The 27681-nt window shown below is 35.2% G+C and overlaps 1 protein-coding gene across 1 annotated transcript in view; it reads right to left on the reverse strand.

Annotated features, from left to right (window-relative positions):
• Positions 1-1330: 1330 nt before the first annotated feature.
• Positions 1331-27681, reverse strand: part of LOC133304827 (callose synthase 10) — a 93232-nt gene continuing 66881 nt past the window's right edge. Inside the window, exons 35-51 of the mRNA XM_061504887.1 lie at positions 26318-26432; positions 22043-22162; positions 20971-21086; positions 20783-20866; positions 18265-18377; positions 17385-17437; positions 17117-17293; positions 16974-17021; positions 11186-11344; positions 10697-10810; positions 10517-10605; positions 10252-10410; positions 4406-4508; positions 3774-3893; positions 3517-3567; positions 3223-3405; positions 1331-1784 (exon numbers count right to left, since the gene is read on the reverse strand). Coding sequence (XP_061360871.1) covers positions 1548-1784; positions 3223-3405; positions 3517-3567; positions 3774-3893; positions 4406-4508; positions 10252-10410; positions 10517-10605; positions 10697-10810; positions 11186-11344; positions 16974-17021; positions 17117-17293; positions 17385-17437; positions 18265-18377; positions 20783-20866; positions 20971-21086; positions 22043-22162; positions 26318-26432 — 2041 coding nt within the window. The 3' untranslated portion in view covers positions 1331-1547. The remainder of the gene's footprint in view (positions 1785-3222; positions 3406-3516; positions 3568-3773; positions 3894-4405; positions 4509-10251; positions 10411-10516; positions 10606-10696; positions 10811-11185; positions 11345-16973; positions 17022-17116; positions 17294-17384; positions 17438-18264; positions 18378-20782; positions 20867-20970; positions 21087-22042; positions 22163-26317; positions 26433-27681) is intronic.

Below are 27681 nucleotides of genomic sequence, written 5' to 3' on the forward strand. Positions count from 1 at the left end.
TAAAATAAATTTTGTGAATAAATCTCTTGATTGTGCTTTTTAACTTTATGCCTATTTTATTTAAAAATGTTTGCTGACACTAACAAATATTCAAATTAATTTTGTTAATGCTATTTCTTCAAATTCAAATAATATTAACAATATAATTCCATCATCATATGTTATGCATATTTTTTTTTAATTGAAGTTTAGGAATAGAGGCTAGCTGTTTTAGGGTTACAACCATTGTTATTAAAATCTCGATTTATCAGATTACCAAAAAAAAAAAAAAAAAATCTCGATTTATCACTACGATTTTACGTTTTTACGATTTTTTTCATCAAAACGATTTTACTAATATTCCAAACGCTTTTACGTTTTTACGATATTTTTACATTACGATTTTATGTTTTACGATTTTTTAATCCCCTTCTGATTTCACTTAAGATATAGATTTTAACAACATTGGTTACAACAAATGATATAAGCCTCAAAAAAAGCCTTTTAGTAATATTTGCAAGGAAAAAGTGTGTAACATTTTAAAGGATGTAAAGTTGTGTCATTTTAAATGAGAAAAAAAAATAGATAAAGGAATAGAGAGAGCAAAAAGTATAAAGGTGTGGGTCTCATCTCTTTGTGAGAGTGAAATGATATAAGTTTGTCATTTAAAAAGACAAAAATACTTTTCCCTATTTGCAAACTATTTATCATTTTGAGAATGCCAGCAGTAAAACACAGGCATAAAGGTTATGAAGAGTTTTATTCTAATAAAAAAAAGGAAAATATTACTCTTCTTTTTTTTTTTTTTTTTTTTTGATAACAATATTACTCTTCTTTACATGAAAGAAAAAATACAATCACAAATTAGAGAAGAGAGAATAGAGGAGAAAAAAAAATATAAAGTAAGTCTCACCTTTGATTTGTGAGTATATGAGAATTTTTCTCTCATATAAATATACTTAAGCCGTACTATGCATTGGTTATTTGGCTTTAAACATAACATTTGAACTTAAAAATATGAAAAAGTCACCACTCAGGAACTTGTATTTTCCCTCAATTATCAAAAGTACTTGGGTAAAAGTTAAATGTCTACCTAAGAGAAGATAAACTTCATTTTTTTTTCATCAAGTCAACGTTGATTAGTAAGACCAAATAATATGCCATAACCGTTCAAAGCAAAACACTGGGACGGTAACATCTCACGATATGCCAGCGTTGATTAGTAAGAAAAAATAATAAGATTTAGTCTTTGATATGGCTTCATATAGATTTGCATTTAAGAGGCGTTGACCTCAAATTGGATTGTGTACGAGAGCCAAAGTCAAATTTGCATAATGATATTGATGGAAACTGAACTGCGGAGCCATGCAAACCTAGTACAAAGACCATTTAAAAGTTGCAGCTTTCATTCTTTCTTAAATTAAATGTACAACCAAGTCAAAGTCAACCCTATACTAAAAAAATAATACACATCTCAAAAGTCAAAGTGAACCCTATACTAAAAAAATAATACACATCTCAAATATACAAGCCCTGCGGGATCACAACAATGTAAAAGACGAAAAGAGTTAAGCCTCAACGTTAGCTTTATTTCCAGCAAGGATGAGGGAGATTTCAAGACCACGGCTGAAGGCTTGATTAAAGAGAAGGCGAGACTGGAAAGTGGAAATGAATGGAAACCACGATAAAAACGCTATTGGCGCAAAAATGATCATCCCCATTCCGGCATCATACATTCTAGCAAACTCACGAACAGAATCCCACAAGCCGAGACTCCAAACTATCCTCTTCCATGCGATTGCCAACTGAAAGGAGTAGAAATTTTTACAAATGTTAGAACTGGGAATTGACTTCAAATACCAGCAATGATGCTTACAAGTGTCAAATAAAAAGAAAAGAAAAGAAGCGGTAATGAATAGTCAGTTTTACATAAACTCTATTCGGACCTCAGGCAAAAACACATGACGATCCCACATGCAACCCAATAAGTGTGACCCAGGAGTTTTACAGTACTATTTCAGAGTTTGACAGGAATAAAGCGAAATTATATCAGCCGTGCAGGAAGAATGGTCAAGAAAAAGGTTACCCCAACGATAAGACCACGACCACACCACAATAATTCAACAGTGAAACGTAGAGTTAAGACTATTTAACCCTCATATGAGACTATTTAACCCTCATTGCTCATAGTCATAGTATTTTAATTCTCTACTAAGCTACATTTGAAGTTAGAATAAGAATAATAACATCCCTTGAAACACCATGCTTTATTATTGTTAGAGATGTAATATAAAACCAATCACGTGTCTTCACCTAACCGTTCAAACATTTGGAGTAGGTTTATGACATGGTATCAAAGTCTCTATGACCAAATGACCTAGAGTTCAATTTTTACAGCTCCCATTCTTCTAATAAAAAATTGAATTTCAGTATAAGATAAATGAGCTCAAAAAGGGGTCTTGGTGTGAGGAGACACGTTAAAGATATAATATAAAACTATTCGTATAACTTCACCGAAAAAGGCTCAAGAAATAGTTCCTGATGGAAATTTCTATGGTACAGCATTATTGGTTCCCCCTGATGGGAATTATATGGTACACCCTTATTGTTCCTTTCCGGTTGGAAGTATCATGGATCCCTAGACAAATGCGGGACAAATCTCAATGCAGAATTCAACAGTCCATGATACAGGAAATCCAAAAATAAGGGTACCATGAAACCTCCTTCCTGATAATCTCCAGATTGATTCAACTCAGACACTGACCTCTATTATATATATCGAAAAATCCAAAATTCAATCACTGGACTGCCCAGTGAGTGTATAGTGACTATATTCTCCCTCGAGAATATAGTGCAAAAATATTACAATGGTATTCTTCAGGTGTTCTCCCGGGAAAACATAGTTATAATATTTTTTGCACTATATTCTCGCTGGAGAATACAGTGCACTGGACCAAAATTACATTCAGTCACTTGATACTCACTAAGCCCTATATATATATATATATATATATATATATATATATATATATATATGGAAAAAACTATTCTTATGTTACATGTGATAACTTTCTCTCCTACACACCCTTCGATAACTGTGTCACCTTTTTCTTTTATTTTATTTTTATTTTTCAGGTGGTGGAACCCACAAATTTGTCTCTATCACATGAGATAACTTATCTCCTTTAACATGAGATTAATAAAACTTTACATATATATATATGAATCAAGACTCCAACTTACAGATAATATTCCCCATCCGGTAGGGATAAATGCAAGGATGCTTGCAAAAAGGTCAGCTATTGTCAGTCCAGTAAAGGCAACAACAAGGCACACAGCTGCAACAAGGCCTACAGCCGCAACTCCCTGTGAAAATCGCAATACTAGCTGAAAATCGGCAGATTCCTTCGGGCTGTAGGTAAAGATCTGCAAAGCAAGGAAATATCAGAATTTTCAGAAAAGGGGTGTGTCAAATATAAATGAAAGAAAACATTTTTTGTCCACAAAAAAGATCAAATTATCAGGAAAAGTTCAAACCTTAAATATCAAGACAATTCCAACCAAGACAACCCATGAGAATCCATATATCTACAATGTAGAAAACAATCAGAACCTATAAATAAGAGTCTTATTTTATTTTTTAGATTAATGAAATATTACTATAAGCTTTTCATATAAATATAAGTAGACATATAATTAGTACAGAAGAAAAGCAGTCATTTTGTATTATGTTTTTTGTTAGGACTAAGTTCATGAGAAATATCTAATGCGTATAGGAAGACCAAAAAGTTTACCGCAAGTGATGTATCTTTTCCAGTAAGATGCAGCTTATACACAATACCATATTGAAACAGGAAGAACCTCGCACTCAAAACTGTCTCCAAGATACGACCCCTCAAAGTTTGGATATGCATCTACAGAAAGAGTAACTTTCATTAGACATTAATAGAGAAGGCATCGACTTGTGAAGGCTATTCTAGCAAGCCTTTAGTGCAAATAACATGGATTATATAGTTAAGAAATACTTAAACACAAAAGTTTATTCGTGCTGCACAGTGTTATATATAAGTGTCCTAGACATCTTAGTGTAATATAGCCATATTACTTGTACTTAACTAACTACAAAAGGCTACAAATAAGAACATTGTGTACAATGTTACTCACTTGCACATTCACACAAAAAGAGAATATAGATTCACTTCTCTTTTATTGTGTGAATGCGTGAGTAACATTGCACACGGTGGTCTTATTTATAGGCACTGAGTTAAGTAGTATGGCGATATTACACTAAGATGTGAAGCACCCTAATGGGTTGAAAAAGTGAATTCCGTTATAATAATAGAGCAACACAGACTCAGTCTTCAGTATTTCTTCATTTTGAGCCCCTAATCATGCTAACAATCAAGTGAAAAAAATTAATGTTAACCTGTTCTTCGTCCCACCAAGACTCCCAACTGTTATCTCCCTTTACTCCTACTCCTCCTTTGTAAAGAAGCCAATTTGTCCAATCATCAAAATCTCCCACAGTCCTGTTTATCAACTAATCAGATTAGAAAGAAACACTCTTGCTACCATAATTCATATAATGATATTCATCGTCTATCCAAAAAATGAAAAAAAGAAAAGAAAAGAAAAGAAAAGCAGAAGATCCATTTAGAAATCAAACAACAACCAAACTAAAATCAATAACAGCCTATTTGGTCCTCCAAACATTCGTGACTTGAAAGGAGAAAAACTAGAAAATATTATTATTGCCTTCATAAGATCACAGGCACAAAGGGTTACAATATTTATAGAGAAACTAACAGGCAAGAAAGGAATTAACCCAAATCCTAAAAAATATGGAAACATAATCTGGCTAGGGGGGTGCACATTTCAGTTCAGCTCGGTTTTCTTTGCGGAACTACACTGAACTGGTTTATCTTTTTGAACCAATTCATAACTAATTCAGAATTGATTATGAACCAATTGTGAACTGATTAACCAATTCTGAACTGGTTTTAAAAATAAGTTCTGAATCCAAATGAAAAAAATGAAAAGATTGGGGAAAAAAGGATAAAAAATAAATAAAAATTAAACAATTAAAAAGAAAAAGGAAAGAAAATAAAATAAAGTAAAAATGAACATAAATTAGAGAAAAAAAGAAAAATCAAAATCAAAAAGAAAAGAAATAAAGTAATAAAAAAAACTCTAAATAAATAAATAAATAAGATAACAAAACAGAATTAAAGGAAAAGAGAAGAAAAAAAAAATCCAATTCGATTCATGAGCTGGTTGGTTTTTCAAAAATCACTTTAGTTAAGGAAATGGATTTTGAAAATAAATTTTTTTAAGTGCAGTGTAATTTAGGTTTTTTGATTCTTTTGCATACCCTTATAACTAAAATGAAAAGTATAAAAAGATTGAGTTAAAGGAAAATATAAATATAAAAATATAAATATAAATAATACTAATTCTTTTAAAAAAATCAATAAACAATTTAAAAAAAATAAAATAAAGTAAAAATAAAGATACAAAAAGAAAAAGAAAAAGAAAGTAATAAAAATAAAGAAAAAAGAAGGCACTAAACAAATAAATAAATAAGAGAAGAAAAATAAAGAGAAAAAATAAAAAATTAAAGAAAAGAAGAGAAGGAAAAAAAATCAATTTGGTTCATAACTTGTTTTTTTAACTAGTCTAGTTTATGAACTGGTTTTTAAAAACCAGTTATATTAAATGCAGTTTATTTCGATTCACAGTTCAGTTCGGTTTTTTTTGTTCTTTTGCAAGCCCCAAAATCTGGCTAGTAAAAGAAACAAAATTACAGATATCTTCCATATTTACAACACTCCTCCTTAAGTCGAGGAATGTATATTTATCATTCTCGACTTGCTACTTAGTTCTTGAAATCTCTCAATGGGAAGTTTCTTAGTCAAGACATCAGCTAGTTCACAACCAGAAGAAATATATGGAGTAATTAATGATCAATCCACATCTAGCTTTTCTTTGATGAAGTGGCGGTCGATCTCAATGTTTTGTTCGGTCATGTTGGACAGGATTATGTGCTATAACGATGACTAACTTGTTATCATAGTAGCTTCATAGGTTCTTCACATTTCATTATAAGATTATCTAGAACAATCTTCAAACATAGCAGTACACAAATACCTTGGATCATGACTCAATATTATGCCTTTGCACTTGACCCAGCAACCACATTTTGTTTTTTACTGTTGAGATATATAGTCACACATTGATTGGATGGACAACTAATATGGCCTTTATAAGGCCTTGGGCACTCCCACCCTTTGAGCTAGCTTTTGGGGTGATGACCTCAAGGTTCTTTACATTTACTTCTCCATATTACTTGGTTTCCACAAATAAACATAGAATAGACCGTTGGTTAGTCACAGACCCATCATAATTAGCGTCAATATATACCTCAAAGAATAGTTTTCCCTATCTCGAATACTAGTCCTCTACCGAAGGTATTGGAGATTTCTCTGTACTATGTGCCGACATTTTACCCTTGGGTCGTGCATGAACTGGCTAACTTTATCAACTAAATAAATCAGGTCTAGTATAAATCAAATATATCAATTTCCTACCAACCATTGATTTGCCCTTTATCAACTAAGGGCTCTCTCCTCTTCTTGTCCCAATTCATGATTCTGCTCAATTGGAGTATTAGAAGTTTTACACCAAAGTTATCCTCCTTCTTTAAGGAGATCAAGAACATACTTTCTTCGACAGATAAAGATTCTCTGCTTTGAATGGGCAACCTCTTCCAAAAAAATATCTCAATATTCCAAGATCTTTAACTTCAAATTCAGCAATTAGTCTTTCTTGAAGAGCACGTTTTTTAACTTTATTATCCCCTCTTATAACAATGTCATCAACATAAACTAGGAGAATAATGAGCTTGCCTTCTTGGGAGAATTTAAGGAAAAGTGTGTATCTCCTTAACTCTGCTTGTATCCTAATGATAACATAACCTTGGTAAATCTTTCAAACCAAGCACGTGGGTAGGAGTGCTAAATGAACAGGGGGCCTTTTAGGGGCCTTTGGTCCTGCTCGTGATGACTTGAGCTTATATGTCTAAATTTGGCTATTGGAACCAAACTTGGATTTATATAAAAACTCTAATAAAAAAGACTCAGACTCCAATTCAAAAGCCTGGGCCTTAAAGCTTCTCAGGTTGGCCTAGTATACTAACTTTTATTTTATATTAGTTGTACTACTCATAATAGCCCTCTCTCTCTTCAACCCATTTCATCCCATTTTATTGGTTAAACAGACTGTTTAAATGATTTTATTCTATATTATGTTGTTTGGATATACATTGAATTTATGAATCTTTGTGGAATTATTAGTGCTATTGATCGTATATTTTGTTTGGATAAATTTTTGTTGTCTTATTTTTTTTTTAACAGGCAAAACTAGATTTTTTGTAAATAAGCCAGGCCACAGGCCAAAAATTATATTCATAGCAGCTAACAGGCTAGGCCAGACTGACATATTTAAACACAGGCTTAGCTTTTTTAAGACCAAATCTCGGCTTGGCTCTGCCCGTCAACACCCTTACACATGGGGATTGCTTCAACCCATACAGGGCCTATTTTAACTTACATACTTTACACACTATCAGCCTCATCAACTAAATCTTCTTAATCGTTATCATGTAATGTATCAACTGGGGAAGGAGAGTTTGATTCATGAGGTTTAGGTAACGGAAAAGGAGATTCAGGCTCGAATGTTCTCCCCCTGAAGGTGAAGATGAGGGAAAATAGGATTCAAATTCATGAAATGTGACATTCATGGTCACAAAGAACTTACGACTTGGAGAATGACAGCATTTGTATAACTTTTTGTAGGGAGCATAACCAAGGAAGACACACTTAAGGGCATAGTATTCCAATTTACTTCGATGCTGTTTGTGGATATAGACAAAGGAAACACACCAACAGACGTGAGGCTGAAGACTATGTGAAATTGGAACAGATGTAAAGGAGTGGGTCATGGAATGAATAAGATTTACATGGCCAAGAACCCGAGAATATAAGTACTTGATCCAATAGGCTGCAGTTAACATGGTTTTCCCCCCAATAAGAGTTGGGTATACATGTCCGAAACAGTAATGCTCTAGTGACTTCAAGTAAATGGCGATTCTTTCTTCCAGCAACCCTATTTAGCTAAGGGGTATCCACATATGTGAGTTCAAGAACCATAGTCTTATCTTTTATCAATTGGGAAGGCGCTAGTTGACATACACTCAATCATATGATAAAATTGGATGAACAACTATGGTACTTCTGCCTTGTCTTTCACCAAGAATATCTAAGTTATTCGAGTACGATTGTTAATAAAAGAAACAAACCACTTAACTCCAAAAATACGAGGGACCTTAGAAGGACCCCAAACATCAGAATGAATAATGGAAAAAGGGTTAACACTTTTTATTGCACTAGGATGAAAAGATACACGATGGTGTTTTGGAACCTCACAAACATCACAATGAAAAGACTCAATAGACTGAGATAGAAACAAAGCCGGAAATATAGACTTGATCAAACTAAATGGAGGATCCACGGGTGCTTGTGATGAAGCTAAATCAGAGAATCTAGAGTAATAAGTCATGTGATCGGTCACACCAGAATCTACAATCCATGAGTTTTTAAAATCAATGCAAGAAGCAATAAGAGATTGAGTGCATGTGCTTTTACTAGTTATAGCAAAAGAACCAATGTTAGAGAGCTTAATGAAAAAGTCGAAAATAAATCTAGGTCGCTCCAATTCCTCACGGAGAATAGTAGTAAATTAATTAGGCACACGTGAGGCTTCACCAAAAGTACTGACATTTAGGGAAGATAAACAAGTTTGGCCATGTGGGGCTGCAAACTGAGTTTCTCCATAACTTGCTGCTTCCCATGAAGACGGTAACAAATGTCTTATGTGACCTGACCTTTTACAATATATGCAACAACGCCCTTTTTTGCTAGATTTAAAAGAGGACCTCTGATGAGGAAGCTTAGCCGAGATCATAGCAGATCCATCAGTGGATTTAGAGTCAGGAACAAACCATCATGCAACTTGCCATCCATCATGACTGTCCGATGACTCTCTTCAGCCCCAACAGTACAAAAAACTTCAAAAAGAGAAATAATTCTTCCTCATCGAGAATCTGCACCAGAATAAGGTCATGCTCAAAGTTGAGTCCACGAAAAAAAATATCAAATATCCAATTCCTTTCAACTAAGACGGCTAGGGTAACAACATCCTTGCTACACTCCATTTTTAAGTTCTGGTATTGATCCAATCAGGTGGCAACATCCTGCTTCATAGAGTAGGTTTGCCGAAGAACATCCAAAATCTCGAGGGCTATAGGTAAGAACATGCAAGAGATCTTAAATCTTGCCGAACTTGAGACGGAGCGTGGCTGGCTTTCTAGTTACAATACCACCGTAGATGGGTAGATCACTCAACTTTGAGAATGATAGTCCTTTGGGTCGAAGAGGTCGCTGGAAATTTTTCTAGTGGCGCTAGGCTACGGTGCGGTGGTTGGAAAACTACAGGAAAGACATCGAAATGGTGGTTCGACAACTGAGCACACTAGAGGCGCAAAAAATTCCGTACAAAAGGCAACGGCTGCAGAAGCAAAAGGCTCCCATATCGAGAACTCTGATGCCAACTTGAAAGAAGGAAAACTGAAAAATTATTATTGCTATCGTAAGATCACATGTACAAAGGGTTAAAATATTTATAGAGAAACTAAGGTGGCTAAAGTAATAAACTCAAATCCTAAAGAATATAATCTGGCTAATAAAGGAAATAAATAATTACAAATAACTTCAATATTTACAACATTGTGTCATCGATTTGTTCATAATACATCAAAATGGTCTTCCAATGTCAATTTTTTACATAAAATTGGTCCTCCAAAAGGAAAATTTTGACGTCAAAAATTAGCATTGAAGGATCATTTTGATTTATCAATGATTAGAGGTCCAATTGAGGGAAAACATAAGTGTTTACTATTAAGAAAATATAGGGTTAAGTGTTTCTCCTTTTATAGGAGATAAAATTATCTCCTATGGTCCCAAAATAACGTCATCTTAAGGTTCAAGAAAACTCTTTTTTGTAATTTTGATTTATTTTGGGGCTATATTAGTCTTCATCATGATAATAAAAAATTCCAACACCAAAATGACATCATATCGAGATCACATGAGAAACCTTTTACCCATAAATGAACATTAAAACCAATGGAAGAAATTAAAATTGCAGGCAACTTACTTTTGCCACTCAAACCCGGATGGATTGAAAATGTAAGGGGCGAAAAGCCAAGAAATGACAAGGAACCAACTGCTAATAGTTAGCAAAATATATGTAACAGCACCTCCCTCGGCATACCCATATCCAATGTAAACTATAAGGAGGAGTGCTACTTCAAGCCTGTTGCATTGCACAAAATTAATAACATCAATGTAATTTAGTTTCCTTCAACCGTGACCAAAACAAAAAGAAAAGAAATAATAAATCAACAGCAAACATAACTCACGCTTTGACAAAGTGGCTCCTAGAATATAGTCTGTAATTTTCAGCAAACTTTATGTGACGGACAACAAAACCCCTACCAGTTGCTCGGTACTACGAAGAAAAGTCAAATGCATATGTAAGTTACATGGAACAACTAAATATTCTGAGCTTTCCACATACAAAATAATAATAGACAACATACTTTTGCACCCCCGTGTAGAATAGTACGCCCAAAATAATGAGTTTTAGTTCCCAATGAGAATGTGAAGAAGACGGAACACAATTGAAGTTGCATTGTGATGAAACTGAAAATAGCCTGCAAACATTTTCATGAGATAAGGACTTAGGCCACAAAAGAACAGAATATGAAGGTTGATATTTTATAAAGACGACCTGCCGATATGTGTTAAAAGAATTATAAGTTTAGGATGAGGGGAGAAGTAAAAGAGAGAAAGGCTCAGAGTAATAAACTAAAATATAATTGATAGATGCAATATCGTTGTACAATACCTTAATCTAATACTCCTATTAATATTTAATACCATTAATTAGGTCAAGTACTATTATACAAGCCCAAGCTTATTCACAATAAGACTAAAACCCATTACAGTAAGAAAGCAGTCAACAGAGATATTCATATTCTAACATAATCTTAACATATTATTATAATATTATATCCATATGGACTAACCTTCAGTAATCCCAATTCAAGTATAAAACCCATTATCATTGGTACTGCAGTAAAAACGCCAATCTGGACCAAAAATTGAGCATTCAAAGCTGCATTAAGTGCTGTGTTACCCATAAGTTTTGCCTGCTCTGAGACAGCTTCATCAAGACCAGAGAATGCCTGAAAGAGGAAGTAGCATCAAGGAATAATACCATGATCATTGCAGTCCAAAAGAGTAGAGATTTAGCCAAAAAAATTATACAAATTTAACAAAATCATTTTTCTTTAGAATGTGAAACTGTGTTTGCTGCAGAATTGAGGAAAAAGCATGCAAACCCAAATGAACAAACACTTCACCTAACCTAAGTATTAGGTTTATACTATTCTCTAACAGTTCCATACACCTGAAAAAGTAAAACAATCTTTCTTGTGTGAGGGGGTGTGTTGATGTCTATTGATATATGAAGTGTGGGAGGAAGCTATAACACCTCTACACAAATGATATTCAGCAGCTCTATTCTATCATTTCTCAGTTCATGGATTTGCGCAAATCATCTAATTCAGATAGAGACATATGTTGGCAAAAGTTGATCTTTGATGCAGGCGTACTTGTCTATGTTGCCTTACCCTACTGATGCTTCTACATATAGTAAATAGGTGGAGCGCCTCTTTATGGTTGCCACTCTTTTTGGTCTTCCTGAGGAGTATGAAAGTGTCACAGACACTCTTGACAAGTGGGGATCTTGATTTATCATTGACTTACTAACGCCTTTTGAATCTCAACAAGAAACCAATCCCTACTCCTGATTCATCTTCTGTTGTTGATTCCATTGCTCTCATTTCCCATAATGACTCTCGCGGGAACAGTGGACGTGGTCGCGGCCTGGGCTAGGGCGGAAGTGGTCAGAGACCCCGTTGTAGTTATTGTCAAAAACTTGGTCATTATGAAGAGCATTGTTACAAGAAGTATCCTCACTTGCAACCCTCTTATGCTTCGAATATAGCTCAGTCAGATACTGTTCATCTGGTTCAGTCTCTTTCCTGCAGACTATGCAGCACTCCGTACTCTTCTAAAATAGGCTTCTCCTCGGCCTCAACCTTCTGCTCCAGATATTTGTAATCCTGTTACTTATGTTTCTCATTCTACATCACTTGGTCCTTGGATATTTGACTCAGGTGCTACTGATCACCTCTGTTGTAATAAGGAACTCTTTACATCTCTTACTTATTCTCATCATTTACCTTCCTTTACCCTTGTTGATGGCACTAAAGCCCCTATTTGTGGGATTGGACAAGCTCGTCCAATCTCTTCTTTGACCTTGACATCTGTTTACTATATTCCTAGCATCCCTTGTAACTTAATTTCTATTAGTAAATTGCTCCACTCCCTTACTTGCATTATTACCTTCTCTAACCATTCTGTTTTTTTGCAGGATCCGGGTACAGGGAAGACAATTTGAGTGGCCGTGAGTCACTGGATCTTTACTATCTAGTTGTGCCTCGTACTTCAGTGACATGCTCTCTCATAGAATCTCCACAACTTATCCACAGCCGCCTCGGTCATCCAAGTTTTTGAAAATTGCAAAAGATGGTTCCTCTTTTATCTGGTCTTCAATCTTTAGATTGTCTCTCGTGTCAGCAAGGGAAGCACACACGCTCCTCCTTTGTCAATCGAGTCAATAAACGAGCTGATGCTCCTTTTTCTCTTATTCATTCTGATATTTGGGGTCCAAGTCGTACTTTGTCTGTTTTAAGTTTTCAGTATTTTGTTACTTTTATTGATGATTATACCTATTGTACCTGGATTTATTTAATGAAAAATCATTCTGAGTTTTGCACCATTTATAAAAAGTTTCTTGCTGAGGTTTATACTCAATTTGGTGCTCTATTCATATTTTACATAAAGATAATGCAAAGGAATGTGTTTCTTTTGACTTCTCTAATTTCTTGGCCACACAAGGTACATTACACCAAACTACTTGTCCTCACACAACACAACAAAATGGGGTGGTCGAACATAAAAACAGACATCTCGTTGAAACTGCCCGAATTCTTTTTATTCACATCCATGTTCCTCTTCACTTCTGGGCAGATGCAATATTTGCCTCTTGTTTTCTCATCAACTGCATGCCGTCCTCCGTGCTTAACAATGACATTCCCTATAACCCGTTGTTTATAGATGCTCCTCTCTATCCTTTATCCCCATGTCTTTGATTGTACCTATTTTGTTTATGATCTCAACCCTGGTAAGGACAAATTAACATTTAAAGCCTTTAAGTGTATTTTTCTTTGTTATTCTCGTCTTCAAAACGGTTATCGTTGTTATTCTCTTGACCTTAAGCGTTAAATTGTTTCCGCTGATGTCACTTTTCTTGATCAACAACCCTTTCATTCTATTCCATCTCAGTTGTCACAGGATCTTCCTGTTCTTTTTCTTGACTTGTCTTTACCAGCTACGGGTGACTCTATCCCAAAGGAGCAACCTTTTGCCTCCATCCCTGGATGATTCATCGCCTATTAGCGTCGTCAGACTATACCTCATGCGGACTTGACCATGGATGATTCATCGCCTTCTCTTGTCAACTCTTTCCATCTGACTCCTTCACCATAGGCTCTTCCCATGACCCAAAGAAAAGGTATACGTACTACTCATAACCTTTATCCTCTTTATACCTTTTTGAGCTATAACCGTCTTTCAATTCCTCATTTCACCTTTGTTTCCATTTTTTCTTCTATTTCTATTCCTCAGACCACAGGTGAAGCACGTTCCCATCCAGGGTGGCGCCAAGCGATGCTTGATCAGATGACCGCTCTTCATTTCAATAGCACTTGAAATCTTGTTCCTGCTCCTCCGGGGGAGTTTATTGTTGGTTGTCGGTGGATATTTACTGTCAAGGTTGGACATGATGGCCATGTTGACTGTCTCAAGGTGCGCTTAGTCGCCAAGGGCTTTACTCAGATTTTTGGCCTTGAATATAGTGACACATTCTCTTCTATCGCTAAAATGGCATCTATCTGTATGTTTCTTGCCCTCGCTGTTGTTCGTCATTGGTCACTCCTTCAATTGGACATTAAAAATATTATTCTTCGTGGTGATTTACAGGAAGAGATTTACATGGAACAACCGCCTAGCTTTGTTGCTCAGGCAGAGTCTGGGATGGTGTGTAGACTTCGTAAGTCCTTATATGGCCTCAAACAGTCTCCTCGGGCGTTGTTCAGCCATTTCAGTTCTATCGTTCAGGCTTTTGGCTTAATTTGTAGTGAGGTTGATCATTCTGTGTTTTATAGGTGCACATCTCCTGATAAGTGCATTTATCTGTTAGTCTATGTTCATTCACACGGGAAGTGATCAAGCTGAGATTGACCAATTAAAACAATATTTGTTCAATCAATTTCAGACAAAGGATCTTGGTAAGCTTCATTACTTCTTAGGGATTTAGGTGGCACAGTCTAGATAAGGCATTTTCATTTGTCAAAGGAAATATGTCTTAGATATCTTAAAAGAGAATGGTATATTGGGGTGTAAACCAATTGATACACCCAAGGATCCTAATATCAACCAATTGATACACCCAAGGATCCTAATATCAAATTATTGTCTGGACAAGGGGAGCCATTATCTGATCCTGGATGTTATCGGAGGTAGATTGAGAAACTCAATTATCTCACTGTGACTAGGCCGGACATCTCTTTTGCTATTAGTGTGGCTAGTCAGTTTCTTGACTCTCCTTGTGATTCTCATTGGGATGCTATTGTGAGGATCCTCCGCTATATCAAAAGAGCACCATGGAAAGGCTTATTATATTCAAATCAGGGACATATAGAAATTTGTGATTATTCAGATGCCGATTGGGCAAGATCACCCTCGGATAGACGTTCTACTTTAGGTTATTGTATCGTCTTTGGAGGAAACCTTGTTTCTTCGAAGAGTAAGAAAAAAACTGGTGTCACCCAATCCAGAGCAGAGGCCGAGTATCGTGCAATGGGAGCTACCGCCTGCGAACTAATACCGTTAAAATAGTTGATTCGGGAGCTCCATCTTTGTGAATAGAAATAGCCCATGACACTCATTTGTGACAATCAAACTGAGCTACATATATCATCCAATCCTATATTTCACGAGAAAACCAAGTATATAGAGATCGATTGTCACTTCATCCAAGGAAAGATTCAATCAGGAGAAATCAAAACCGCATTTGTCAACTCCAAGAATCAACTCGAGGATGTCTTCACTAAAGCTCTTAGAAGTCCTCGGGTTGAATACATTTGTAACAAGCTAGGTGATCACAATATATACGCACCAACTTGAGGGGGAGTATTAGAATAGTATGTTAAAGTAGTATTGTGTATATAATAGAACAGTCCCACATCTTGTACATGATATATTAGTTTCAGTACTTGTTAATATAAATATATTCCCTGTGTGCTCGTATTAGACACACAATTATCCAATCTCAAGTGAAAACATGTACATATCATAAGAGTTGACAATATTAATTTCACAACTATGAGATCATCATCTTATCCAAGTGAAAACAACATCAACATCAACATCAACATCAACAACACCTTTATCCCAAATTAATTGGGGTCGGTGGTAGATGAACCCACATGAAAGATACAAAACGGTTGAAAAAAAGTTAAAAAAATAAAAAATAAAAAAAAATAAAAAAAATAAAAAAAAATAAAATAAAAAATAAAAAAAATAAAAAAGTAAAAAAGTAAAAAAGCCAAAAATAAATAAATAAAAATAAACAAATAAAATAAAAATATAAAATAAGATAAAATAAAATAACAATATATGTATATATAAATAAATAAAAGTAAAAAAGAAAGGGACAAGAAGAAGTGGGGGAAATGAAGGGGAAAAGGACTAAAAATGGACCATCTGGAACATAAGAATAACAGCGGGTCTAACGCTCCACCATACTTATAGCTTTTCTCCATTCCGTTCTAAGACATACTGTCCGCCAATCTATATCCCACTCCATTAAATCTTGTTTTACTACTTTCCCCCAAGTAAGCTTCGGCCTACCTCTGCCTCTTTTTGTGTTGAGCTCTTGGTAACAAACTTCTGTTCTTACAGGAGCATCCATGGGTCTTCTCATCACGTGCCCAAACCACCTCAATCTATGTTCTCTCATCTTCTCGGCTACCGGTACTACTCCGACCTTTCGTCGAATATCTTCATTTCTTATCTTATCCATCCTTGTGTAACCACACATCCACCTTAACATCCTCATCTCTGCTACTCCCATCTTATGCTCATGATGCCTATGTGCTGGCCAGCATTCTGCTCCATATAGCATTGCCGGTCTTACTGCCGTTTTATAGAATCTTCCTTTTAACTTCAGGGGGATTTTGCGGTCACACAAAAACGCAGATGCACTGCGCCATTTCATTCACCCTGCTCTGATTCTGTGATTTACATCCTCATCAATCTCTCCACCGTTTTGTAAAATGGAGCCCAAGTATTTAAAAGCATCTTTTTTGGGTACCTCTTGACCATTTAGATGCACAGGTTCTTGGTCCTCATCTCGTACCAGAGAAAACTCACACTTCAGATACTCAGTCTTGCTTCGACTTAATGTGAATCCTCTTATCCAAGTGAAAACATGCAGGAAATTTGTTTATTGGGGGTGGAACAAGAAATTTGGTAGAAGAAAAGTGAATTTACATATAACCAGGAGGATATAATATCGTTCTTATATAAGGAACAATAAGAAAACATAGGAAGGAGTCTAATTATAGTCTCAAACAAAAGTCGTGAAAGACAGAAAGATAGTGAGACCAGGTCTTATCAGTTTACCAGGTATGCTCGTCCATATAGGAATATATATACTGTGAGGACTGTCATCTACATAAGAAAATTGGATAAAATTAATGAGTCAATCAAGACCAGTCAACGTCACCACATTTTCATTGGAAAAAATGACTATCTAAGAAAGATACCATAGTGCAGACATAATAACCAACAGTTGTGAAGTAGAAAGAAAGCATTCTGAAGAAATCAAAAAGTTGTCCAAGCCTGTAAACATCCCTGCTAAGCACTTGCTCTCCATTACCACCTGCCACTTTCCCTTCAAAGAGGGCAATCTGATTTAACCCAACATCCCTTCCTTTTCCAACCTACAGAAGTTAGCAGCAATTCACAAATGAGAAAGAAGAGTTACATGGAGCTGAAACTAGAAAGCATATATGGTGTACTTGTATATTCAACCTGAATGTATTCATGGTGTGTGATATTTCCCAGCCGCAAAGTAGAATTGAAGCCTGCAGTATATTTATGTCTCAAATTCATATGATTACTTATATATAGAACAAATATATAAATGGAAAAACACCAAGAGAAAGGAGTCCCAATTAAAATACCATAATCATTGATTCATTGTGTTTAACAGGCGCTAATAAGAGAAAGCACCAATCTTAAGTGCATTTAGTTGTTTTAAATTATAAAGCACATCATTCATAGTCGTGAAAGCCTTTTCCCACTAGGTGAGGTCGGTTACATGGATCAAATGTCACAATTTTGTTTTGTAAAAATAAATAAATATAAAAGGCCATTTAGATAAAGGTCCTTCTTAATAGTTTCTGTTAGTTTTCCTTGAGCCCTCAATTGGTGTTCTCCTCACATGACCAAACCATCTTAGGTGAGATTATGTTGCCTTTTTCTGAATAGGTGCTTCTCTAAATTACTCTCTAATGCATTTATTCTTGATCTTATCTTTTTTTTTGTATGTCAACTCATAAGGATACCAAAATCAAGTAATGCGAGTAAGAGGAGAGGAGTGTGGGTTCAAGAAAAATGATGCATTCCATAATTGCATTAATTATATGGAAATACAGATTCATTATATAAATACAGTATATCCATTGATAAAAAGACAAGTGTCACTAATTCATGAACAGATTCATTCTTTCTTCTCTTTTTTTGGTGAGATAGTAAACATGAGGATAAATGACTAAAGAAACTTTCCAGTTTTCCACAATATTGCATCATATTATCACATCAGATCGAAAAGGACATGACACGTCTTAAGCTAGAACATCAAGGGTAAATCATAAATGAGCATGGATTACAGATACCATTCTTTACTTACCAGAATATATATCTTCACTAATATTAATAACACGTGATGCCTTACTAATGCCTCCTCGAGTTATGTGAAATATTCTGTCAAATACATCTGGGTGCCCATAGTGCATGCGAACTCTGCCATATTTTTTTCCAACCAAAAAATTTGAGCAATGACTATAAGAAATGATAGACTAAATTAATAAAAAAGCTCTAATTAGCATTCATTGAGAGAATATAAAATAGAAAATGAAGACATCGGCATTTGAAGTTTCAAGGACAAGTGCAAGATGGTACATGTGTGTTTAATGCCACTTATGCTTCCATATAGTTGGGGGAGGCCATTGAGACCCCAATCAATTTAACCGCCATAACCAGACTACCAGAGTTCATTATGACCCACCAAACAATACTTACAGATAATGGAATGTGTTGTTGAGTGAGCCTAATGGATATGGCTTTAAATGGGTCAATCCTTGGATGTCTATTAGCCTACTGCAATCTTCTAATTTTTTAGAAAATCAACCATCATCGGTGTCATAATAGTTCTTAGTTTGGACTGATTTTAATGGTAACCATGCCACTTGCCACAAAGAATTGTTTTGTCAAAAACCAACTCTCTAAAAAATTTAAGTTGTTTGGTAAGACACATGAATGGTTTTTGTTTTTGTATTTATTTTTCTAATACACTCTTTTACTCAAAAGCCCTATGGACTTGAAGAAGGGCAATGAATAGGCCCACCTAAAGCAACAGAATAAAATATTTTGGCACAGCAACTAGTGTTGGAAACAGATTCAATTTCTACTTAATTAAATTCAGAGACTTGGTCTCTTAAAGAAGCTATAATTTTGTGTTATTGTTCTGTATTTACGGTTCATTGGTGTTTATGGCTGCAGAGGAATGCTAGAATGTAAAGTTGTTATACAAAACTATTAATTTGTCTTAACCTAATAGCTCAAGCTTTAGGGATAGGTGGTTAATGACAAGGTATTAGAGCCTTTATGACCAAGTGGTTGATCCTTAACTGCCCCTATTCTCTTAAATTAAAGATGAATTTCAGCACAAGATAGGTAAGCCTCTGCATTGCCAGCTGAGGAATGGATATTTATCATTCTGAGCTTGCTAGTGAGGTCTCAAAATCTTACAATGGGAAATTCCTTAGTAAACACATCAGCTAATTGAGGTCCTAAACGGATATATGAAGTAGTAATTAGCCTACTATCCAATTTCTATGCTTTATCCAGTCATATTGAATTGGATTATGAGCACTGTCATAAAAAAAATCCATAGGTCCTTCATGTCTCACTTTGAGGTCATCTATACTTTTCAGTCATAGTAGTTCATAAACATCTTGAGCCATAGCTTTAAATTTTGCCTATGCACTTGACCTAACTACCACATTATGTTTATTACTTCTCCATGTTACTAAGTTCTCTCAAAAAAACATAAAATAGCTTGATGTTCATCTCTAGTCAGTAATGGATCCTGCATAGTAAGCATCGGTATAAACTTTTAAGGAAAATTCCCACCTTTTCAGAATACTAATCCTCTCCCTAGTGTAGCTTTAAGACACAGGAGAATTCTTCCCATGGTATTCAAGTGTCTCTCCCGCTGATCGTGCATAGAGTGACTCACAATATTGACCACATATGCTAAATCTGGTATAGTGTAAATGAGATATATCAATCTTCCTACCAGCCTTTCATACTGTCCTTTTAAACCTTAGGACTTTCCCCTTCACTTCCCTTTTTGTGATTATGCTCAATAGGGACACCAGAAGCTTTACACCCATCTTTTCCAACTTCTTTAAGGAGATCAAGAACATACTTTCTTTGAGATATAAAAATACCTTATTAGTATCGGAATTAATAAAAATGTTTTAGTTCCTTGTATGCTTGATTCTAAATTTAATACATAATTTCCTGTTCATCTATGATACATTAAGATACGTATTCTGTAAGATATTCCACCAATTTTAACAAGAAGAATGACAAATATTAGGAATGGCAAAACTGGCCAAACCCAATGGGTCAACCCATTTAATTGATCAATAACGTGCGAGAGAAAGTGAGGGAAAATGAAAGAAAAGCAAAGTAAGTTCCATTGCTTAGAAAGCTTTTATTGTAAGGCAACTAAAGATTATCTACTTGACTACCTCCAATCTGTAATAACAGCCTAGCTGACTCAGCATGAGACTGTTAGTGGTGACCAACAGACTTCAGCAACTATAGTAACTACCATATGAGTAGTTACTCTAATATCACAAGATTTGGTTAGACTACCTACATATTTTCCAATAAGCAGTAACGTCACTGATGCCAGAAAATAAAACAAACTACATTAATAGCCACTAGTCTAAAGGGAAATCAAACCCATATCAAGTCAACAAATGCTTGCAAGATGAAAGAAAGGAGGAAAGCTTAGAAGTATCATTCTTAGAGGATGATGTTAAAATAAAAACAAAAATACTAACTTCATGGGTTCACCAATTACTTTTGTAGTGTCTATAGAGTACAGATTATCAGCACTAGACACGACTTACTTGAGAGGATATGCTAAAACACGTTGGGCCAAGGTTACAAAGCTAGTTTCTTGATTTGACATGAACCAAGCCAAGGATGAGACACTGCAGCAATATCAAACATGCAATACGTAAGCAAAATATTGTGGACAATGAAAGCCCAATAGTGTCACTTTGTTTATCAAATTTCTAATTGGTGCATGCCAAACCTTCCCGTAAATACATGTTCCCTCACTCCAAGAATGCTTGGAGCGTGAAGGCCATGATTTGCATGGAACTCCTCAAGAAGATTTCTCATTTTCATTGCCTCCTCAAGATAATTGTCCTGTCAAATAAAAGAGATCAAATTAATTTACATATACCTTCTTTCTCTCTGTCATTTTTCAATCCATACTTTTGAGGGTAGAGGGAGAGAATTCTCCATTAAACATCCTTTGTCTCAAACACCTACTATAGGGAACTTAGAGAAAAGCTAGTAACGGCTTCTGGACCACATAAAATTAAGATTGGCAAGTATACAACACATCAAACGATCATCGCATGTAAAAGTATAACAGGATAAAAACTGCTGATCATCATGACTGACATAATCATGTGCCACCCACTTATAAAAATTGACAATTATGACAAGCATACAACAATAGGTACAGCATAAAAGCCAATAATTATAGATATTCATATGTCTGATCAATAACACTGTTGCCAAGACAAACAAAAACAGATGTTCAAGTCGTCTGTTTTTAAGAGACATTAAAGAATATATAATTATGTTCAAGTCTCTAAGAGAACTCAGATCTTCAGAAAAGAAGTAAACTTCAGTGCTAACTATAAAAACAACAATGTCTAAGTGACTAAAAATGTATTTTTGCATGAAATCACTTGACAGAAGTACTACATTTAAATAAAAGCAATGCGAAAAGGTAACAACTTTTAATCACCCATGAGCACATTGTTGATCGTAGCATAATAGCTCGTTCAAACCACCATTGCACAATGCCAGAAAATGAGAAAACATAACCAGATCTTTTATAGCCAAATAAGCTTTTGTAAATTACAGTGGAAGCCCCACTTATCTCAAAAATTTAAAGAAAAGAGAAGCACCAATGCCAAAACATATAACATAATTCAAACATGACAAAGCATAGAACTGAGAGAACCTTACTTTTCCTTCATTCCCTGTTAAGTTGTCCATTGTAGCACAATTTAAAACATATTGTAATCAAAAGTTGTATAAAAGTTTGCAAAGAAATGAGCAAATGACCATATGAGACATGTCTTCACCTGATTCATGTCAATAGTTTGAACGGCATCACCTCGAGTGAAAATTATAGCATGGTTTTGGTTTTCAGGCTTTCCTTCACCAAGCTTAGGATCCCCAGGAAGTTTAATAGAATATATTTCCTATGTACAAAGAAGAGCATAAAGAACCATTCAAGGTAGGAAATGAAAAACAAAATAAAACTAGAAAAATAAAATAAAGTATTTCATCTGATACAGTTAAATAATAACTTTATCATAGAGCAGGAATAGAATGACCAAAAATAGCATAAAGATAAAAGATTCCTATTTTTAATAATGATTTACAAAGCGTTGAATCCAAAAACAAAAAACAAAAAAAAGGAAGATGGAAAATGAAAATAAAAAAGAACAAGAAAAGGGATAAAGAATTCAGGAACTACAAAGAATTTGTTGTGCATAAGCTAATCAAGAAAAAAAAATTAAATAAAGAACAAACTGCTCATATAATATAGACCAGAAAATTGGAGACAGTTATCAAAGCCCTAAGTACAAGGTAAGCGAACAATTAGCAGTATATTGCCGAATAACAAGCAAAAAATAATAATTTTAAAATAAGTCTCTTTGAAGAAAAATAACTTTTATTCACGAAGATTAAGGGAATGGAGAATTGTAAGGTATCTTCTAAAAAGACGGCAAGTTATTATATTTAACGGAAGGGCAAAAAAAGATACAGACAAAAGAGGCATCAGAATAATCTTTTTGGATACCTTGTTTTAGAACAAGCAAACTAAAATATAATGGTAAATCAGATTGTAGAAAATGATTACTGATGTGCCCAAAGACAAGAAACATCGTTAGCCATAACCACAGAAACTAGCTTGACCACCAAAGCTTTTGTTTAATTTAGAGGGTATTACGTACGAAGGGAGACAAAGTACAAAGTATAAGGAAACAGGGAAACTAATTCTAAGAAATCATCTATGATACTAAATATTCTACGGCCCCTTTGGGAGAAGGCTATTATTTCGAAAGGGGGGGGGGGAACCTATCCCTAAAAGTTTACATTGATACAGACTATGCCAGATTTATAACCGATTGGCATTCAACCTCTAGATATTGATTTTTTGAAGCAAAATGTGATTGTCGAGTGCAGAAGCAGAGAATTTCGGGCTATGGCTCAAGGTATTTGTGAAATGCTATAGCTGAAAATTATTCTATATGTTGAGATATACAAAGCTGTTGGGTGAGGCTACATTAATGGTTTTATATATCTCAACACTATATGATCACGAAGTGAGGTACAAATGATCTATAAAGTGGTTTTGTGATAATAAGTCGGCCATTTGTTTGTATAGCCCATAATCCTAATCAACATGATATAACGAAACATATTAAGATCAGTAGTCATTTCAGTAAGAAAAAGATGGATAGCGGCACGATTACTACTTCATATATCCCTTCAGTTAGCAGATTTCTTGATTAAGGGACTTTCTACCAACAAATTTTAAGATCTTACTAGCAAGCTCAGCCTAAGAGGGAGTGGTGTACATAAACTTTTGGAGTATAGATGTAATTAGTCTCATATCTTTTAGTTTAGCCATTCTTTTATTTGGCTTAGTCTATATATAGACCGATGTACATTGGAACGTGTGCAAATAACATAAGAATTTTTCCCATATTCAACTAAGAGTCATCCACTATTAATGTTCAACAAACGTGGCAGCCGAAAATATTAATCCTATACAGACTGCAACGGTTGTTCGAGTGAATAGGAAACCATCCCAAATGCTAGTTGCGTAATTTGCTCCCTAGAAGATGGAAGATAACATCACTAAGGGCAATAGTGAGTGATGCAAATCTACAGTTATCCAGATCTAAAGAACTTGAATTAGACAAGAGAATCACAGCAAGGCTAGGCAACAATAATTATAGTGTACAAGTTAAAGAAACAAAACACAAGATACGATGATAAACAATACCCTCACAAATTAGACAGAATAAGGCAAGCAATGATTGGCAATGTTCCAGGAGCAGATCCAAGTCTCTCAACATTGCTCTTATATAGCACACAAGAAGCCACACTCCCAAGAAAAAAAACTTCAAGATCGCTACCGCAAGACTTTAGTGTTGGCCAAGACAAATGCTGACACTGGAGTTCATGGGCTGGCCAACAACGCTGCCATGCCCTAGCAGGAGCCCATCGTCAATCCAGCCAGGTAGAAACTCTGGGGATGTTGGTCCAGATTTGGATTAGTTGTCGGGTTGTGGTTGCTGTTGCTGAAGAAGAGGGATTGCCCCCTCGTGATTACGTTGCTCACAAACCATTGAAGATAACATGTCAGGAAAGTACCCATCATTGCACAGTAAGATGCTTTTAGGATCCTCCTCCACCATGGCACTATAATTGTGTCCATAACAGGGAATATGCACAGCAAAACTGTTATTTGTTTCATGACGTTCATTATCATCAATTAGAACCCAGTCCCATGAAGCCCCCAACAAACCAACAGACCAATCAGAATCATCAAATAAAGGGCCAGAAACACATCCACCATCAGACGGAATTATAACTTCATATTCCTGAACTATTTTCCACTCTTCCATACTATGCCATTTGTGCTATAGATGAAGGCACATTTGCCCACTGAAAAAATGGAAATCTCAAAACATCCAATTCTCTCATAATAGAATCAGGTGAAGAATTTATGGAAGACCTAGTTGCGATTCTTGGCTCTTGATACTTTCCATCCCAAAACCACGAGTGATGGATAAAAGCCACATCCATTTACTTAGTGCTGTTGAATTTTCACAGCAAAAATATTTGTATGGGTCCTTCTTGAACCAACAGTAGTATCTCATTAGGTGAACCTTTAAACTGAACCTGCGATGAATAGCAGTACCACTACGGTAGGAAAACCATTGTGAGCAAAATGATGGCTAAGATGCACCCCAACAGGCAAGATGATGCATTTGTAGGTGCACAAGTAATCGAGAAGCAACGTGCAAGAGTATCAATGTGTGATGTGCAAGAGACTCAACCAGATTTGGGTGGACGTGGAAACCATCAGAATGTCAATGGACGAGCAATGAACAAATCTGGGCATAGGGGGGCTGGGTGAACTTCGTCAGAGTCGAACTAAGGCACAAAGTTCTGTCACGCACTGTGTTGTAAGTATGGAAAGTATCTGTAATTATTTGTTTACCTTTTTAGTCATATTAGTGTTCCCTTATTTTTAAGATTTAGGTTTATTCCTTTAGGCCCTTTAGCGTGTATATATATATATTGTATCCATTCGTACATGTTATTTTAGAATAGCAATAATATTTCGTATTTCTTTTCAAGTCACTGTCTAGAGGAAGCACGCAAACTTCATATCCGAAGACAGAAGCTTAGTGTGAGAGCGCATGTGATGGTCGATGTAGTCTTGCAGGTGGTTCGTCGTTCTGGGCTGTGCTATCACAACTTGAGGTTGCTAGACTTGAAAACGATGGTGAAGTACTAGTTTAAAGGAACCCGCAAATTTTGTAACCGTACATGACCCTTTGGATGGGCATGAAACTTCGACAATTCGTAGATCGACAAAGGACAATACTGGCAAAATATTTCCAGTAGCAACTAACGGCAAAGGAGATTACATATGGTAAAAGACGGGACAGGTCATGAAGGCACTGAACTGTATGGAAGGAGAAAGAAAAGGAAAAGACTTGAATGATCTGTTTATAATATTGTATGTGTTATGAATGGATACAAAAGGCCAAGCACTAAACCCTATTTATACTAAATAGGAGACTCTAAAATAAGGAAACTAATCCTAAGAGATCATTTGAGATACTCTAAAATATTTTAAAAGATACAATCCAGATATTATGAAATACTTTTCATACGGTTAAACAAATTTCTGGAAAACAAATTAGTTGAAGAACTGGGTTTAATATGGAAAATTATACTTAGTTTTATCCGCTTATGACAAGTTACTAAAGAAAGAAAGAAGAAAAACTAGAATAAAAGTCGAATTACAAAAACATTAAAAATATTGCCAAGAAAGACCAAGCCTTTTGGATCCATAGGACAGCCCTCCCTAACCAACTAATACAACACAGAATTCATTGCATTTAAAACTTCGCCCAAGCCACTATAAAATTGCGAAAATTCAAATATGTTAGCACAAATATCCATACCAATCTATTTCAAGAAAAACAAAATGAGCAATCAGAAATGCCACTAGCAAGTGAATGCTAAATAATATGTTCAAGCACTTCCAAACAGGTTAAGACTATCTGATGAGCACAAACTGAAATCAGTAAAAATTTCTCCACCTGATCTTTTCCATTGATATCGGCTTTGACAAGCTTTGAATAAAACACTCTTGGGGTGTTTGCATCGGTTGTACTTTCATCGACATGAATGAAAGCAACGCGGAGTGCCTCATTCCTGATAATAAAAAAAAACATAAATATGTTACATGATGGACAACACTATTTAAATAAATTAAAAAAAAAAAAAACATTGTTGACACATAACTATGAAATAAAATTTATATCACTATAACACTTTTGTGAACTAAAATGCTTCTAGTGATATGATATTCAGCAACATCCTCACCAATTAGAAAAGCATTTTGATGGGCCTGAAAGTGAGTGAATTAGTTAGTAAGTTAGTTAGGAATTCTTCTAGAATATTCTTAGGAGATAGGATAAAAGGAGGGGAAATGTGAGGAGTGAGGTAGGCATGAATTTAGTGAATAGTTGGGGGAATTGGGGATCTCTTGAAGCCTAGGATTGCTGGCTTTGAGGGTGAGTTGGGGTCTTTTGGGTTTATTTTTCTGCAATTTGTGTTTGTAAGGAGCTTGTCTCCATTATTTTCCTTTAATATAATTTTCTGTTCCGTCAATTTGGTATCAGAGCACTACCAATCATGGGAGTACTTTCTGGTCCATATTTGTGAAGACATGTCAGCCATAGAAGGAATTAGCAATTTTGAGCTCAAGGAAATGATATTAAAAGTGGTGAAGGCTTTCGATGAAGCAATAGATAGGATGGAAACATAGACTTGAATTCATGAGGAACAGTCTTGAGCATAATATGCCGTTTTGCAGAAGAACTTATCAAAGAAGAAGAACCAAAACATCAACATCAACATCACCTTTATCCCAAATTAATTGGGGTCGGAGGTAGATGAACCCACATGAAAGATACAAACGGTTGAAAAAAAAATAAAATAAAATAAAATAAAATTCAATAAAATAAAATAAAATAAAAATACAATACAATAAGAAGAAGAACCAAAAGTAAAAAAAAAAAAAGAGAGGAACATGTAGAAGACAAAGGAGGAGGAGGAGGAAACGAAGAAGAAACAAATCGAAGATCAGACGATGACATTGTAGAAAAGGAAAAAAGAGAAGATAAAGAATAAACTAAAGAAGAAGAAGAAAGAGACAAAGAAGATGTAGCAGGATCAGAGAAAAAAAAGGGGAAAAATAATAAAAATGCAGAAGATGTAGAAGAAGTTGAACAAAAAGAAACAAAGGAGAAGAAGAGAATAAAGAAGAAGAAAAGAAGAAAAAAGAGGATAAGGCAGCAGTTAGGCGACCCTGTACAACGAATTTGGAGAAGGTTATGTCCTTGGGACAGCAAGCCGAGCAGACGGTCGAAGAGAAAGAAATCGTTGAGGGGAAGATGGT

Source organism: Gastrolobium bilobum, unplaced genomic scaffold, assembly GCF_033153095.1.
Source record: "Gastrolobium bilobum isolate Gb01-03AN ecotype WA unplaced genomic scaffold, APGP_CSIRO_Gbil_v1 utg896, whole genome shotgun sequence".
Taxonomy (NCBI): Eukaryota; Viridiplantae; Streptophyta; class Magnoliopsida; order Fabales; family Fabaceae; genus Gastrolobium; species Gastrolobium bilobum.